Source organism: Pelecanus crispus, chromosome 4, assembly GCF_030463565.1.
Source record: "Pelecanus crispus isolate bPelCri1 chromosome 4, bPelCri1.pri, whole genome shotgun sequence".
NCBI classification, from domain to species: domain Eukaryota; kingdom Metazoa; phylum Chordata; class Aves; order Pelecaniformes; family Pelecanidae; genus Pelecanus; species Pelecanus crispus.
Genome location: NC_134646.1, coordinates 49,689,935 through 49,704,032, shown reverse-complemented (window position 1 = coordinate 49,704,032; position 14,098 = coordinate 49,689,935). Strand labels below are relative to the sequence as shown.

The 14,098-nt window shown below is 39.1% G+C and overlaps 1 protein-coding gene across 9 annotated transcripts in view; it reads right to left on the bottom strand.

The window, feature by feature from the left end:
- Positions 1–1,717: 1,717 nt before the first annotated feature.
- TENM3 (teneurin transmembrane protein 3) overlaps positions 1,718–14,098 on the bottom strand; it is a 320,001-nt gene continuing 307,620 nt past the window's right edge. For all 9 annotated transcript variants that reach the window (XM_075709610.1, XM_075709612.1, XM_075709613.1 and 6 more), the window contains 4 exons: positions 11,553–11,849; positions 8,728–10,339; positions 5,853–5,983; positions 1,718–2,473 (listed from right to left, as the gene is read on the bottom strand). In XM_075709610.1, the coding sequence (XP_075565725.1) occupies positions 1,718–2,473; positions 5,853–5,983; positions 8,728–10,339; positions 11,553–11,849 (2,796 nt within the window). The remainder of the gene's footprint in view (positions 2,474–5,852; positions 5,984–8,727; positions 10,340–11,552; positions 11,850–14,098) is intronic.

Here is a 14,098-nt window from a genome sequence, read left to right as displayed (position 1 = left end):
TGGTTTCAGCCAAGATGTAGAACAGATGCCATAGATGCCACCACAGGCTTCCTATAAGGAACCAGCTGCACACTTCAGTTCTGTCCTGCAGCAAATATACTGGGCCTTGGAGCAGAGCATGCCAAATCTATGCAGTGGTGTGGAGATGCAGACTAGGCACTAGAATTGGACCTTTGCCTCCATCCCCAGGTTCAGTGTTCACAGTAATGGGATTTGATCTGCCAGCTCAAGGCCAGGAGATGAACCTACTGAAGAGCCTGCCTGCCTAAAGAGCAATTCTGTAGCATCAGGTCAGAGGTACGCTTCTTCTATCTGGAGTTATAACATCTAAAAGAGCTGTATTATACAGAAGACAAAGTTGACATAACTGGATGAAACTACATCATTTCTTCTTCTTCTTCTACATACAATTTGCCAAGCACCTGAGACACTATTCTCTCCATTGTGAAACAAAGCTTCTAAAAAAACAACAGAAACCCCACCTGGTATGAATAAATGTCCATTTATTACATTAGGGCTGGAAAAAGACAAGGAAAACCCAACCTATTAAAGTCTTCCATCATAATAAACAAGACTTATTTGGTTACTGTGCCTTCTAACAATGACTGATGAAGTGGCACTGGCCTGGGTGACAGGAGAGGTACGGGAGGGGGGGAGCTGCGGTCTGATTCAGCCAGCCACTTTGGAGTGTCCCATCCTATCAGCAGAGTGATAGATGCACAGCTTTAAACCTAATACAAAAATATTAACACTTTTGGACATTAGTCATCACTGTTATATCTCTACAATATAATCCTTTATACTGTACAGCTATAACATAAAAGGTGCAATTCCTTTTTCTTTAAAAAAATCACACACAGCACATGTTTTTATCATTTTATTTTTAAGTATAAACTTTTTTAAACACTTTACATAAATTAACTCCTCTGAGGCTAATATTTGATGTACAGTAAATTGTAATTCATATAAAAATCCATAAACAACTTGTCTCACATAATTTACAAAAAAATCAGGGTTTCCTTTGCTTATCTGCAACAAAGATTCTACTTGCCATTTTCCCCCCAAGGCAAACCATGTTAGCATTGTAAAATCCATTATTAAATTCCCATAGTAGCATAAGTCACTTGTGCCAATGTCCTTTTAGAAAGCAGCACAGTTTAAAGCAGTTGGGTTGTCTATAAACAGTAATTTTTGCCCCACGTTTTAAAATTAACAGATATATACCACATCCTATGCAGTGAGAAAGGGAGAGAAAGAGAGAGAGAGAGAAAGAGAGAGAGACTACTTCTTGTAAGCAAAGGTCAACAATTCAGTAATATTTGGAAACACTGTATGGGTCTGTATCTTAATTAAATACAGTGCCTCAAAGGAACAGACAGCCTGTTGCAAAATCTGTAGGCCTTTTTATTTTCTTTTTTTCTTCTTTTTTTTTTTTAATACTTTTCAGTCCGAGTGCAGCGATATGCATATGTAAACATATTCTTTAAAGCAGATCACCTTTAAGGTCATTGAGAAAAAAAAAAGTTTTGTCATTAGCAGTATAATTCTTCTGGAAGGCGCTCTTTTCGTCACAGAGTCTGTTCGGATTGTGCTACAGAAAAAATCTGAGCAAAGATGTAAGCTTAGGCTCAAGTAGTAATGCAGCAAAACAGTTTGGTCTCCTTTTTAGAAGACACTGGTACACAGTCTCTTTGGCAGCCTGAGCTAAGCCAGTGTGTTACCTCTTTCCTATCTCACTTTGTCTGAGGAACTGTATATTGTTAGCGCTGTCTGCTAATTCTGGATATTGCTCCACAGAGAGTACATAGTACCCATCGTATCCTTGTACCTTTCCAGCACTTAGCAACTGCCTCTTTTCTCCTTCTGTCCACAACCTGGCGCCTTCCTCTCCATCTCTTACTCTCTGTTGTTCTCTGGCCCAGGCACTGGAAAGAGCTCGTTGCCTGGCTTGCTCCAGTATTCGGGCCTTCTCCTCATCAAGTGTCATGCCATAGCGGACGTGAAGCGCTAAAGCACCGTATTGCATTTCAACATCAGCAAACCTGCGAGTCCTGCCATTTACCACAGTGGTCGACTGGGAAACAGTGACATTAATGCCATTCTCCAGGGCCTTCCGCCCACTTGTCAGCCTCAGTGTCCCAAGGTCACTCTCGGGGGAGGTGGTCTTGATAAAATAGTGCGTGTCCTTTCCCTCAACGGTGAAATGCAAGTTTTCTAGGTAGTAGGCGTTGTTCAGAACAGCTGCCACTTTTATGCAGTCCTCATTTGCAATATTGAGCACGTTTGTTTGCACTTTGCCTTGATTGACAGCGAGCATCACCCCTTTTCCAATCAGAGACTTCACTGTAGCAAACCACAGCCATGACTTCTCTCCACTGGATTTCCGTCTGCTGACCTGCACTTCTGCCATCCTTCCCAGGGAAAGGAAAGCCTTTGCTTGTCTCGCCACTTGTTGTTGCACTCCAGAAATTGGCTGTAAACAAGAACAGACAGAAGTTTTACCAGCCATCTGTAGCCCTCTAGATGCCAAACAGCCAGGCTTTCTTGGTGTGCTGCCCGTGGATGACAACAGGATATGCCACAACTGACAGTGCCAAGGAGTTAATTAAATCTACATACTGCTTGTTCTGCTGAGTTACAAGACTATTTTGTTGGATACTGTTCTGTGCTTTTTCTCTTTGTCTCTCCAAGAACCTGCACAAAATTAAGATTTACCTTCAGAGGCTACTTAACCGGCGTGCACAGGACCTTTGCAATACTAATACTTAATACGGTAAGAGCTATCTTACTACAGTGCCATTTCATCCTCTGAGCTTGTTCGACTATGATTCCTGTCTACCACAGGTCCATCCAAATCGAGGAGATTTTTGCAGGTCATGAAGCTGTGCTTTGGAACAGGAACAAGCCCTTCTTTATGCTGAGTCAGGAGACGGAGTCTCCGGTAGCTGCAGCCTGAGACCAAACTGCAGGGAGGCTCTCATAACCCCTCCAGCTGCTAAAGGAAGGGGGGAAATCAAACTGTAATGATAGTCTTTACAGTAAAAGAGAAGGAAGCAAATGGTACAGAGCAGAGGGGCAGAATACTGGGCACTGACACCGTTTCTTGCAAATAATTACATAAACTAATAAAAGAGGATGTGTGGAAAAGCTGCGGCCAATTCAGTTGTGTGAGCTTCCATTTCACTCCCAAGTATCAGCATGCTGCCTAAAAGAGATGAGCAGCTTTTCTCCCCAAAACTTCAGAGGGGTGCAATCCTGAATACAGCAGAGTGCTTTGTTGACAGCTAGCAAAGGGAAGGGGCAATGAATGAAAAGAACCAATGGGCAAGTCTAAAATACACTTGCTTGGTATTTCATGTTTCACTGTATCTGGGGTGTTCTTGTTGAAAAGGTAGATGTGCTATAAATGGGAGGAAATAAGACGTGCAATTGTGAGGTGCAAAAGCACAAGATGGAAAAGCTAGGATAGGAGAATCTGTTTAAAAAGTTTGCTTGACTGTTAAGAGCTTTGTGTGGCCCAGTATGCCAGATGGATACTGGTAAAGATACTTGGTAAAGAGAGAGGGTAGCTGGGGAATGGGACCTGGCAGCATTAACTGCTCTCAGCTAGAAGAGCATAGCAGGAACGGATAGCTAGTGCAGCTAGGTAGTGGGGCAGCTCACATTACAGGGTCAACTGTGGCTGGGGTGAGACCTTACAACTGTGCAGAATAGGCACATCTTATCTGTCTAACCCTGGGTCTTAACCGCTACAAGCTGTGAATGAGCTAGTATTGACGGAGGTGGGGAGCAGACAGCTGCCCTAGCAGTTGTCTCAGCAGGAAACAAAAAGATTGATTTAAATAGCTTTGGCTGCACTTTTGAAAAGGAATACGTAGTTTCTGTAGATGATCCAGTTTATCTTCCAATTGACCCCTTCTCCCTTCAGTAAAATACTGTTTAACCCATTTGATTCATTGCTGACAAATGAGGCAAAAGCCTGTTTAGTTTTCTCAAATTTCTGTGTGGGAGACCAAGCAGGAGTCATTAACAGACTCCTACAACCTTAATTCAGCCTTGCTGCTAATCAAAGCCTAGCAAAAGGTTTGCAAAGGCTTCTCTGCTCTGCCAGGAGGGCAGCTTTCTGGAGCGGACGGTTCCTGAGGGAATTATGAATTGACTTGGACTCTCAACTCTTCTTCAGTGTGGCAGATTCCTGTCTGTGCTTGCTAACAAGTATGGATTTCAGCTGTTGTAAATCCTACATGAAAGCTATTGAGCACAAAATATATTCTAGACAGCACGCTCATCAGTGGGAGCAGCAAGATGCTATAGCAACTTCATAATGACAAAGTTTGTTTATTTTTAACATGTATCCTCAGAGCTCTGAAGCAAAACCTCAGAGCTCGGTAAAGCTCACTCACTCCAGAATGTTTCAAAATACTAAGTGGTTTGTGTGTTTACTTCTGCCTCCTGGTTGCATTTGCTTGTTCAACGGTGAATATCATAGTCACAGCTTCTTCCTACCTGAGAATTTTGAATCTTTGTGTTCCTGTCCCACTTCTCCCTCTCTGTCATGTCACATGCCACTGGCACTCCTGAGGTTGTTGAGCTCTTTTGTGAAGATTTTTACAACTAGCTGTCTGCTCTCATCTATTTGACCAGACCGGTTCTTCTCCTGATATGCCTTTGCTGGCCTTTAGTGGATAATTGCATTCTTTAGCCTTTGAGATCTAAATAAACAACCTCTGATAGTTCTTCACAGCCATGCCTGATGACAGGTCTCTTATCTCCTGATACAACCACCTTGCCACAAGTACTTGAAATGCTCCTCCTTCACTGCTTCTGCTGTTCATGGGAGATGCTATTCTCATGCTGTGCTCTAAGGTCTTTTCCTGTTACTCAGTCCCTGGCTATTAAAAAAATAAATATAGCAGGTGACTTCATGCATGCAAAATTAGCTTCCATATGCTCCCTTCTGCTGGGCCCCCCTTCTAATGATTTTTTGTCTAAATTAAGTTGTATGGTTCTTCAAGATCATATCCTCTTTTAATCTCATAAAGCATGATTCTATTAAAAAGAGATCTGGTTTTGACTGCTCACAATGGGTTTACCCATTTTAGTATGTCTTAACACTTCCTTCTTAACTGAGAATTGCAGGATTTTTGAGGGCATAGCTCTGATCTTTGAGTAAGTTTGATTTGTAAATATAATTTTCTTAAATAGCAGATTTAGATTTTAACTTCCACATTTATTTCTTCCATAATTTAAAACTGCAGCAGGTTTTCAGGACTGAAGTTCATTTTTTTCCTCCCAAAGAACTTCACAAGCACCTGAGTTTTGGTTTTATGTAATGTAATGGGTTTTACCTCAGGTAATTTCATTTTCAATATTTTATCTTTACATATAAAACATGGTTAATATTAAAGACAAGTAAAATTGTAGTGGTGCCTGGTATGCATAATTTATATCACCTGTTCTTCTGTTTATTTCACAGTCTATTTTTTACTACAGTGTTCAGGTTCTGCCTTCAGGCAGAGTGTTAGTACAAATCTAATCTCTGCAGTTTCTGCTACGAAACTTAGACATCTTTAAAGGGTCTTAAACTTCTTTTCATTCATTATTGTCTTTCTACATTTTTATTATTGCAGAAAGGAAACAAAAGCTTACCTAACTTAGCAAATCTGTAAGAAAAAAACACCATCTATAATTTCTTAAATTCTTTTGAAAGTAGATATAATTTGAGGTTTGAAAAGCACTGTTCAGGTTCAATTTAGGAAGTAATCCTGTCAGGATTAGCTGTGCCTAATGAGATCTGAATAGAAGGGAACATTCTGTCTTGTTCTGTTTGTATGTTTAGTTTTGTTTCTTACTGGTATGTCCTCCCATTGTTGGCTCTTCACAAGTTCATAAGAAGGTTCTGTTAAATCAAATTTCGGAACAGGGAAACCAGGAATGGCATTGTGCAGATGGAAGCCGAATGTCACCAGCCAGCTGTTAACATCTGAAAGAGAATTATTAAACGCCCCCCCCCCCCCCGAAAAATATTAGAATTGTTCTGTATTTTGCAATCATCCAATTTTTACATGCAATAGTTTTTTGGCATAGTTGGTTTCCTTCTGTAACATGAAAATTATTCAGAAGTCTTCGTTTTGACATGGATGGATTTAGATTTGTACTACAGCTAGAATAACAAGCCTATGCAGTAAACTTGAAGTTCTAAACTTAGAAGAAAACTTCTGTTCTATGTAAGAATTGCACTATGCTCATTTGAAAGGCATTGCAGGTTTCAGCAGTTCTGAAGGCCACAGTGACTTCCAGAACAACTACAGGAGCACAATCAAAGTGAGATTTCCTTCTAATATAGCCTAAACTAATTGGGATTTCATGGTCAGGCTGGACACGCTCTATGTTGCACCTTCATCATCAATACATAAAGCAAGAAAGAAAAAGTACTGCAGAGCACATCCTGTCCTTTTGTTACCTATGTGTTATTGTAATGTCTTCAAACTACCCCTGAAATAACACCTATATGGTCAATCACTTTTTAAATGATTTGACAGATATTTTATGTTGATTCAAGAGATAGCTCCCCCTCTTCCAAGATGAATTTGCACCAATGAAATTAAAAGCTAATGTATCACAGTAAGCAGACAGGATACTAAATTAGCATTAGATAACATTACTTATGATACATTTTATGTTCTGTTAAAAATAAATAAATTAGGGATGCCAACAATTAATTAGTTAACAATTGTTGGGCAAGAATGGGTGATCTGCCGTGTTTCTGTCTTTCTACCCTATCTTTCACAAATACTAAGCTTAGCAGAAGTTGGCAGAGTGCTCCTTACCAAGTCTAGTAGTTTTCATTTAAGGAAACCCCAAATAAGTGGAACAAGGAACCAAATTTTTCCAAATGTTAAAAGAATAAAAAATATTTACCTTAAAATAATTTCTAACCTTTCCAGATAAATGATACACCTCATGAGGCTCTGCATCTAAAACTGCCAGTCAGCCAAATTACTCATTGTAATGATAACCTTATATGAGTAGTGTGAGCCTATGTATTCCATACATCAAAGATTGTAAGAAAAGAACTACAACTGTATTTTGAGGGCAATTTTTGAACTAAGTGCATCATTTTCAATGCCACAAAGAATCTGATTGCAACTGCATCCCCTACAGCACATGCTGCTAAAAGAGGACAGATTCAAAGGTCTGTTATTATCCTTGCTCCCAGGCAGCCCGTTAGCAACCCTGTTAATAGCTGCTGTTTGTTAAATTAATGCAAACCCACTTGATTCCCAGGATGCTTTTCTGAGTGGTAGTCTCACAGCCTGTTAAGTAAGTGGGGCTGAGCCCCTCCTGTAGTCTGGCACTGTCTGTGTAAAATATTTCGGATTATTTACATCTATTCAAATATGAAAATTCAAATGTATCTGAGCAATGCTTTTTTCAGAGGCTTTTGGTGACGTGCAATCAGATTTTTTTGTATGTAGAATAATGGAAGACACTACACATCACTAACTCTAGACCCACAAAAAGCATATAGGTTCCGTTAAGAACTCAGTTATACAAGAAGTGGCACATTAGCAGCTTTTTGTTGCCAGAAGAGAAAATCACGCTCCTTATTCTATATCCTACTCCTTCCCTGTTCCTGGCTGTGTACTCATTACTTTGTGCTGGCCCTGGAGCTTATTGGACTTCTCTTTCTTAGCCAAATTACATTAGTAGCCTTGCAAAAACCTACCCTGGATGGAAAATACCAACCAATTACCAGTGAATATTTACTGCCATGTTAATGAGTTAAATTGGTCACAGAACAACCCCTCTTGCACTTGCTACCCTACCGTCTCACTCCCTCTTGTCTTTGGGCTTTTTTGGTCAATGAATATCACTTTTTACTGCTCAGTAGCCCAGAGCCACGAAGAAGCCTGACTCTAATCCACACGTAAGGAGATTCTCATGAACGGTCTTGAGGGGTTCTTACTCTTGTACTTGCTCAAGGAATCTATTTTTTTCATTAAAAGAGCTCTGGGTAATACATAACAGTATTGGAAGGAGAACCTAGGGCTCCTCTTTCCTCTCCCAATGCACTGAGATCTCTAGCTGAGGCACCTTGTGTTACAGTTCAGTCAGTGGGAGAGGAAGAGATGTATTCCACTGGTACCCCAAAATGTACTTTGGAAAACCCAATCCCTCTGTATACTGAGATGCTCCGAATAATGTTTTTGGGTCAACAGTCCAATATTAAAGCACTGTAAGGACTGTGTAGGACACAATAATAATTGCAAATAATGGCCTGTGGATCTTAATCTCTTACGCAGGTACCTAAATCAACGTCTAAAGCTAAATGAGATATTTTCAAGATCTCCCATTTGCTATTTCACTATTCCTGGTTAAGCATGTTTGCTGTAATTATTCTCATTGTTAAGTGCTTAATGCTTCCTCATAAAGAACTCTTCTGCATAGGACATATTTAGGTACTTCACCAAAATTGTGAATTCCAGTCTAAATGGGATGACTATAGGTCCAGCACCCCAAGCTAAAATCACTTTGTTGATCTGGTTCTAAACGCCAAGTACTTTTCTGAACAATTGTCTTCACTCAGAGTTTCTTTACTAACCTTCCTCAGAAAATATCCTCAGCCTATAACCCAGATAATCAGATTCCAGATTATGAGAACACAGAAAGGTGAATTTTTGAGCAAGTGGGAGACAGTCTTGCAATTAAGTAACCTTCTTTTACCTGTGATATAATCCTTCACATCGTGTATTTTACTGGCTGGGTTGTTATTTCTAAACATGTACAAATTAAAAGGAGCCGGATCCTTCCCAATTCTCTTCCAGATTTCAATATCGGGTGTCGTCCACCGGCCTGCCAGTATGTCATAATCTCTTTCTCCAAAGTGGACTAGCTTGGTCAGTGGGTCATATAAGCCTCCGTGGAATCCTATTACCAGCTGGAAGTCAAGGTTAGAGTCAAAATAGATCTCTCCATAAGCAGTGTACTGAATTTGTTTAAGCATGAGACCATTGCTACTAAAAACAGCCAGTGGTGTCCCTGTATTGTCTGATGCAATGTAAAACTCATCTCCACTGCTAATTTCCATGGCAAAAAGGTGTCCTTGCAGATCATAGTAAAGAGATGTGATTTCAGAACTTGAGTGGTTATATACATGAGTTATCCTGGTTGGGTAGGTAAGGTCTGCGTAAAAGAACTGGAGATGCTGTCCAAGGCTAGTTTTACTGGAAACTCGTCGTCCAAGTCCATCGTAACGGTAAATCACCGTCCACCCACTGCCTTTGCTATAAACTCGAGTAAGAAGGCCCTTTGAACTGTATTCAAAGATTTCAGTACCCCTCTGACGCAGAAATCCATCTTCATCTAATCGGTACTGAACATCACCTAGTCGAGTTATTCTGTCTCTCAGGTCATAGCGAAGTGGTGTCAAACGGGCACTGCTACTGGGGTTGAGCAAGTGGAGGTTGCCATTCAGGTCATAGTTGTATCGCCACATTATTTTTTCATTCAGATAAACTGTCTGGAGCTGACCATCTACATCATATTCATAAGCGTATTTCGTGGTGTTGGCAAATGGCCCAATCTTAATTTCTCTTTTTGTCACTCGTCCCATGTTATCATACTGAATTGTAATCCAATACATTAATGACCGAAATATTTCATATTGAATTTCCTTGATGCGGCCATGTGCATCAAAGTGTTTTGTGTAGGTCATTACAGCTGTCGAAATGATCTGGTTAATATCATAATATATAACTCCAAATTTTCCAAATTGTTCAACTTTGCCAGAGATATCATCAAACTGGTAGAGATCAATAGGCAATGGGGTTTCATTGATGACACCTTGCATGCTAGTCACTCTGAAGCTATTGTCATAGCTGTAGTCAAATCGGGCATTTACCATTCCATCCTCACTAAAGCGGAAAATCTGTCTGTCAATCAGTGGGCCAATTTGCCTGTATCTAATGGTGCAGATAAAACCATCGCTTTGGAGGTTTACTGTTTTCAGGACTCCTGCTGTCTCATCATAAGTAAAACTAACTCTTGTACTATCATATAAAATTTCTGAGAGCTTGGTCTGCCGTCTGTACTTGAATAATACTCTTCGGCTTGTCCCCAGGAACGCAGTTTGAAGGAGCTGCCCTTCTTCATTGTAGTCCATTATAACAGAAGCATTACTTTCTGGGGGGTTGTATATATTCCGGTAATAGCCAATGGAGCGGATAGTCTGCATGGTATGACGAGCAACACTGGGCATGGTGACAGCAGAAAGCCGATCCAACAAATCATATTCGAAGATATACTGCCGTTGGCTATGAAGCAGAAGAACCATTGACTGAAAATTAAGAACAGATTTTTACCATGTGACAAATGGTGGAGTACTTGGCCCCCCCCCCCCCCATATACTGATACTGTTTCTTCACAAAAATGTGACATTCCCACTTGAGAAAATTATCTCCTCTTTAATTGAGTTATCCTTGACCTTACATGTTGTTAACATCTCCCTGCCTAATTTACTTGGATGCTTAATTGTAAGGGGTTCTGTAATTAGTAGTTCCACATTCATAATTTGCTACTTGTTATGACTGTATCACTCTTTTATCAAGCACTCACAGCTAAACAGCAGATTGTCAATGGATTCAGATAAGTCATGTTTAATATGGGAAGAAGTAAAACTGTCTTAAAGCCATTAACTCACGAGAAGAACAACATATGGGAGATACAATTTCTTCCCTACAATTAGAGATGATTTTGAAGAATTTGAATAGCCTGAGATCCCTGAATACTGTGTTCTTGTTCTGTAGGCTTTTAAGACATAGGCAAAACAATTGTTTGATTATTTATATCAAAAGGAGCTACTCAGAATTATTCTGACATTTTTCTGATGCGTGGCTATTATGTATCATAGGTCTTGATTAAATTATGTCTGCAATGACTAGTAAACAGTATTTGCTGAGCAACAGCTTCAACAGAAATATATTTAAACCCCAGAAAGAAATGTATTCTCTTTTTGCATAGCAGGCAAGAGATCTCACAAGGGGGATTTTCACAGATATTTCTAGAGGGAGAGCTATCATTCAGCAATCGTTGTATATAATGAAGATTCCTGATCTTTTGCCTATCATTTATTTTGATGCTCTAACATACAGCAAGTACAAATTGAGAACTGTAACTATTTAGAAACAAGAGCTTTTCTTGGTAGTGAAAAAAACAACAGTGAAGAATTTACAAACAAATTATTTTCAACTGAATTACACTGCAGGGATCTAGTCCTTGTACCTTATTTTAAGTGTTAAGATAAAAGGTAAATACAGATGCTTCTTGTTAGTCAGTGGCCTGAATAATTTAAAAAGACATCAATTCCTAGCAATTAGCTACAGTGTGATTATGTATCTATTGTATAAAACATTCCCCTAGGAATTACATGTTGATACTTAGAATAACTGAAATGTGCTTCTACTACCTGTTTTTGCTTTGCATGCAGCAGTCAGATGCTGCAGAATTTCAGCACTTTCAAAGCATTTTTTTAAAACCTGAGTGTTCTTTACCTTTTCCAAATATGTGTAACTCCAAGTTTTCCCATCAGCAAACACTCTAGACACTATCCTTCCCTGTCCATCATACTCTATTTTTTCACTAGTTGTCCCTCGCTGTATGCTGCCTATTTGACCTGTGGATGAATAGGTAACATTGACAGCCATCAGCTTGCTGCTTGGTAGCCACAGGGTGGGGTGCCCCGACGTGTCGTAGGCAATCCTCAGCAGAAATTTACGGTGGTCATCGTAGATCTTTTCTGTCTTTGTGGTTCGATCAAAGTCAACTGAAAGGAGGTTTCTGCCATTAACCTTTTTAAAGCAAACAAAATGACACAATAAATCATGCTGTTCAAACCCTAGCCACTTATTATTTCCACAAAGCTAGCTATTCTTTAAATACCATTTACAGTGATTGATTTGCTGTGTGCGTAAATTATTTCAGCAACTTCTTGGTATAAATGTAAGGCACTACATTAGCATCTACTTTAGAAGGTCTCATTATATGAAGAGATGGCCGAGAGTTTGTTGCAGTGTGTTCTTTCTTGATGCTTAGTCAACTGTGAAGAAAATACTGAAAGATGTGCACTGAAAACTTCTGTAATAAATGGGGCCGTTTCAGTGAACAAACTACTTCTTGTGTAGGCAGTCCAAAGCATTTCTGTGAATTGTCAAAACATATTCCCAGCAACCACTTGTCCAGTTCGTAACAATCATGCTAAGAAAGAACCGAATCCTAATCCTCCACAGCAAGTATTTTTCAAAACGGTAAATACAAAATTAAGATCTTCAAAAGCATGTTAGATCTTCAAATGAAGATTAAATAGTTTTTAGAACACAGGCTTTCCCCTTTGATCCAAGTGGAAGTTTCACTCAGTATACCATCCACAGCTGCAATATGTTTATGAGGCTGAAATCCTTAGTAGAGGATTATGTCTTTTGCCTTGTTAACTGACCACTTAAAGCCATAAATGACTGGAAGACTACTGAACCACTGAAAAACAGTTATAAATGCTTTGAAGTTTATAACTGTGTTAATTTGAAATTAAAGCCTAGGCCTAGATACATTTATGTTGAAAACTGTATTATTTATATATGTGAACTATAGTGGTGGGATAGTGATTTCTATACTTTTGCATTGAAGCACCTCCCCCCCGTGCCTTTAGTGTTCTAAATATGCTAACTTTCAGTTTCATTGAATTGGCTCTCATTTTTGTATTTATGAAAGGAAAATGTCTGGTTTTCTTTTCCCACCTTGGTATCTTTGCAATTCTTCATTCCCGCTCTACACTGAACTGTTTTTCAGTGTTCTCAAACAGGCCTCTAGGATTTCTTTATTCATCTGTAAACCATTTCTGTATCTGTGACCTTTTAAAGTTATTCCAACTGAGGGTGAAACACTGATAACTAAGATTTTTCAACACCATATTTTGCTAACAAATGGGAATTAGGGGACAAATGGACATATAGTTATGTGTAATAGGATTTTTTTTTTAAAGTTCCTTTTCAAGTACCTAATGCAGACGTTACAAAGAGGTGAAGAAAGATGGCTAAATAACATTCAGAAAAGAACAAGAGGATATCCTGACCAAAGAAATGACTGGAGGATCTTTGCATTTTTCAGGCTGCATGTTCAAAAATCCAGATATCGTGGACATTGGTATTTATACCTTGAGGCTGATAAGCTTCTAAAAGATCGATATAAATTAGATCCTTTATTATTGATGTAAAAAGTATTACAGTGCTAGTGATGGGTCCTAGGCAAATATGAAAAAAAAATCCTACAAATGCTCAGTTTTGCTTATATCGGTTGGTCTGTCTGTCTATCTATGTTATCTTTCTCTTTTTCAGTATGAAATCACTGGCATGAGAACAATCTGCACTATCAGTTTCAGAACAAAAATCATGTTTTCATGTAAATCTTCTAAATAGGGAACACAAAGTCTAGCAGATGCAGCATGGCTACTTTATATATTTAATGAGCCATCAAATGTTATTTCAATATACTTTGAAAAATTAATGCTACAAGACTGATTGTAGGTTAAACTTATCTATGAAGCATTCCCATTGACTTCCTTTTTGTCCTTTTTTCTCACTTCTTCATTTTCAGGTAGCTTTTGTTTAAGTTTTCCAACATTTAATATTAAATCATTTGCCTAAAGTCACTCTTAAATCTTGTTTATCTCTGGCTTTTATTTCCCAGCCTCTCCCACACATGCCTGCACTCATCTCTGCATCTCCCTGCCTGTTTTGCTTCTGATTTTTTTCCCTTCCTTTCTCTACATCTTCCCTTCATTATTTCACATTTAATTATGATTTTTATTAATTTTCTTGTCTACCTCTCAGACTTAGACACTGAAATGAGAATGGGCACTTCTGATTTGGCAAAGAGGGAAGGGTGGTTAAGGCAGGTGTCCAAGCTATTGTGGTTGATTTCTTGGCTAAGCACATCCTTCCGGTGTAAATTGCAGCAAAGTACTTAATCTGGCTGTCTCACTGCCTTATCTGCTAAATGGGATAATAACATCCCTTGCCTTCTCACTTTCCATCTATCTGGTCTG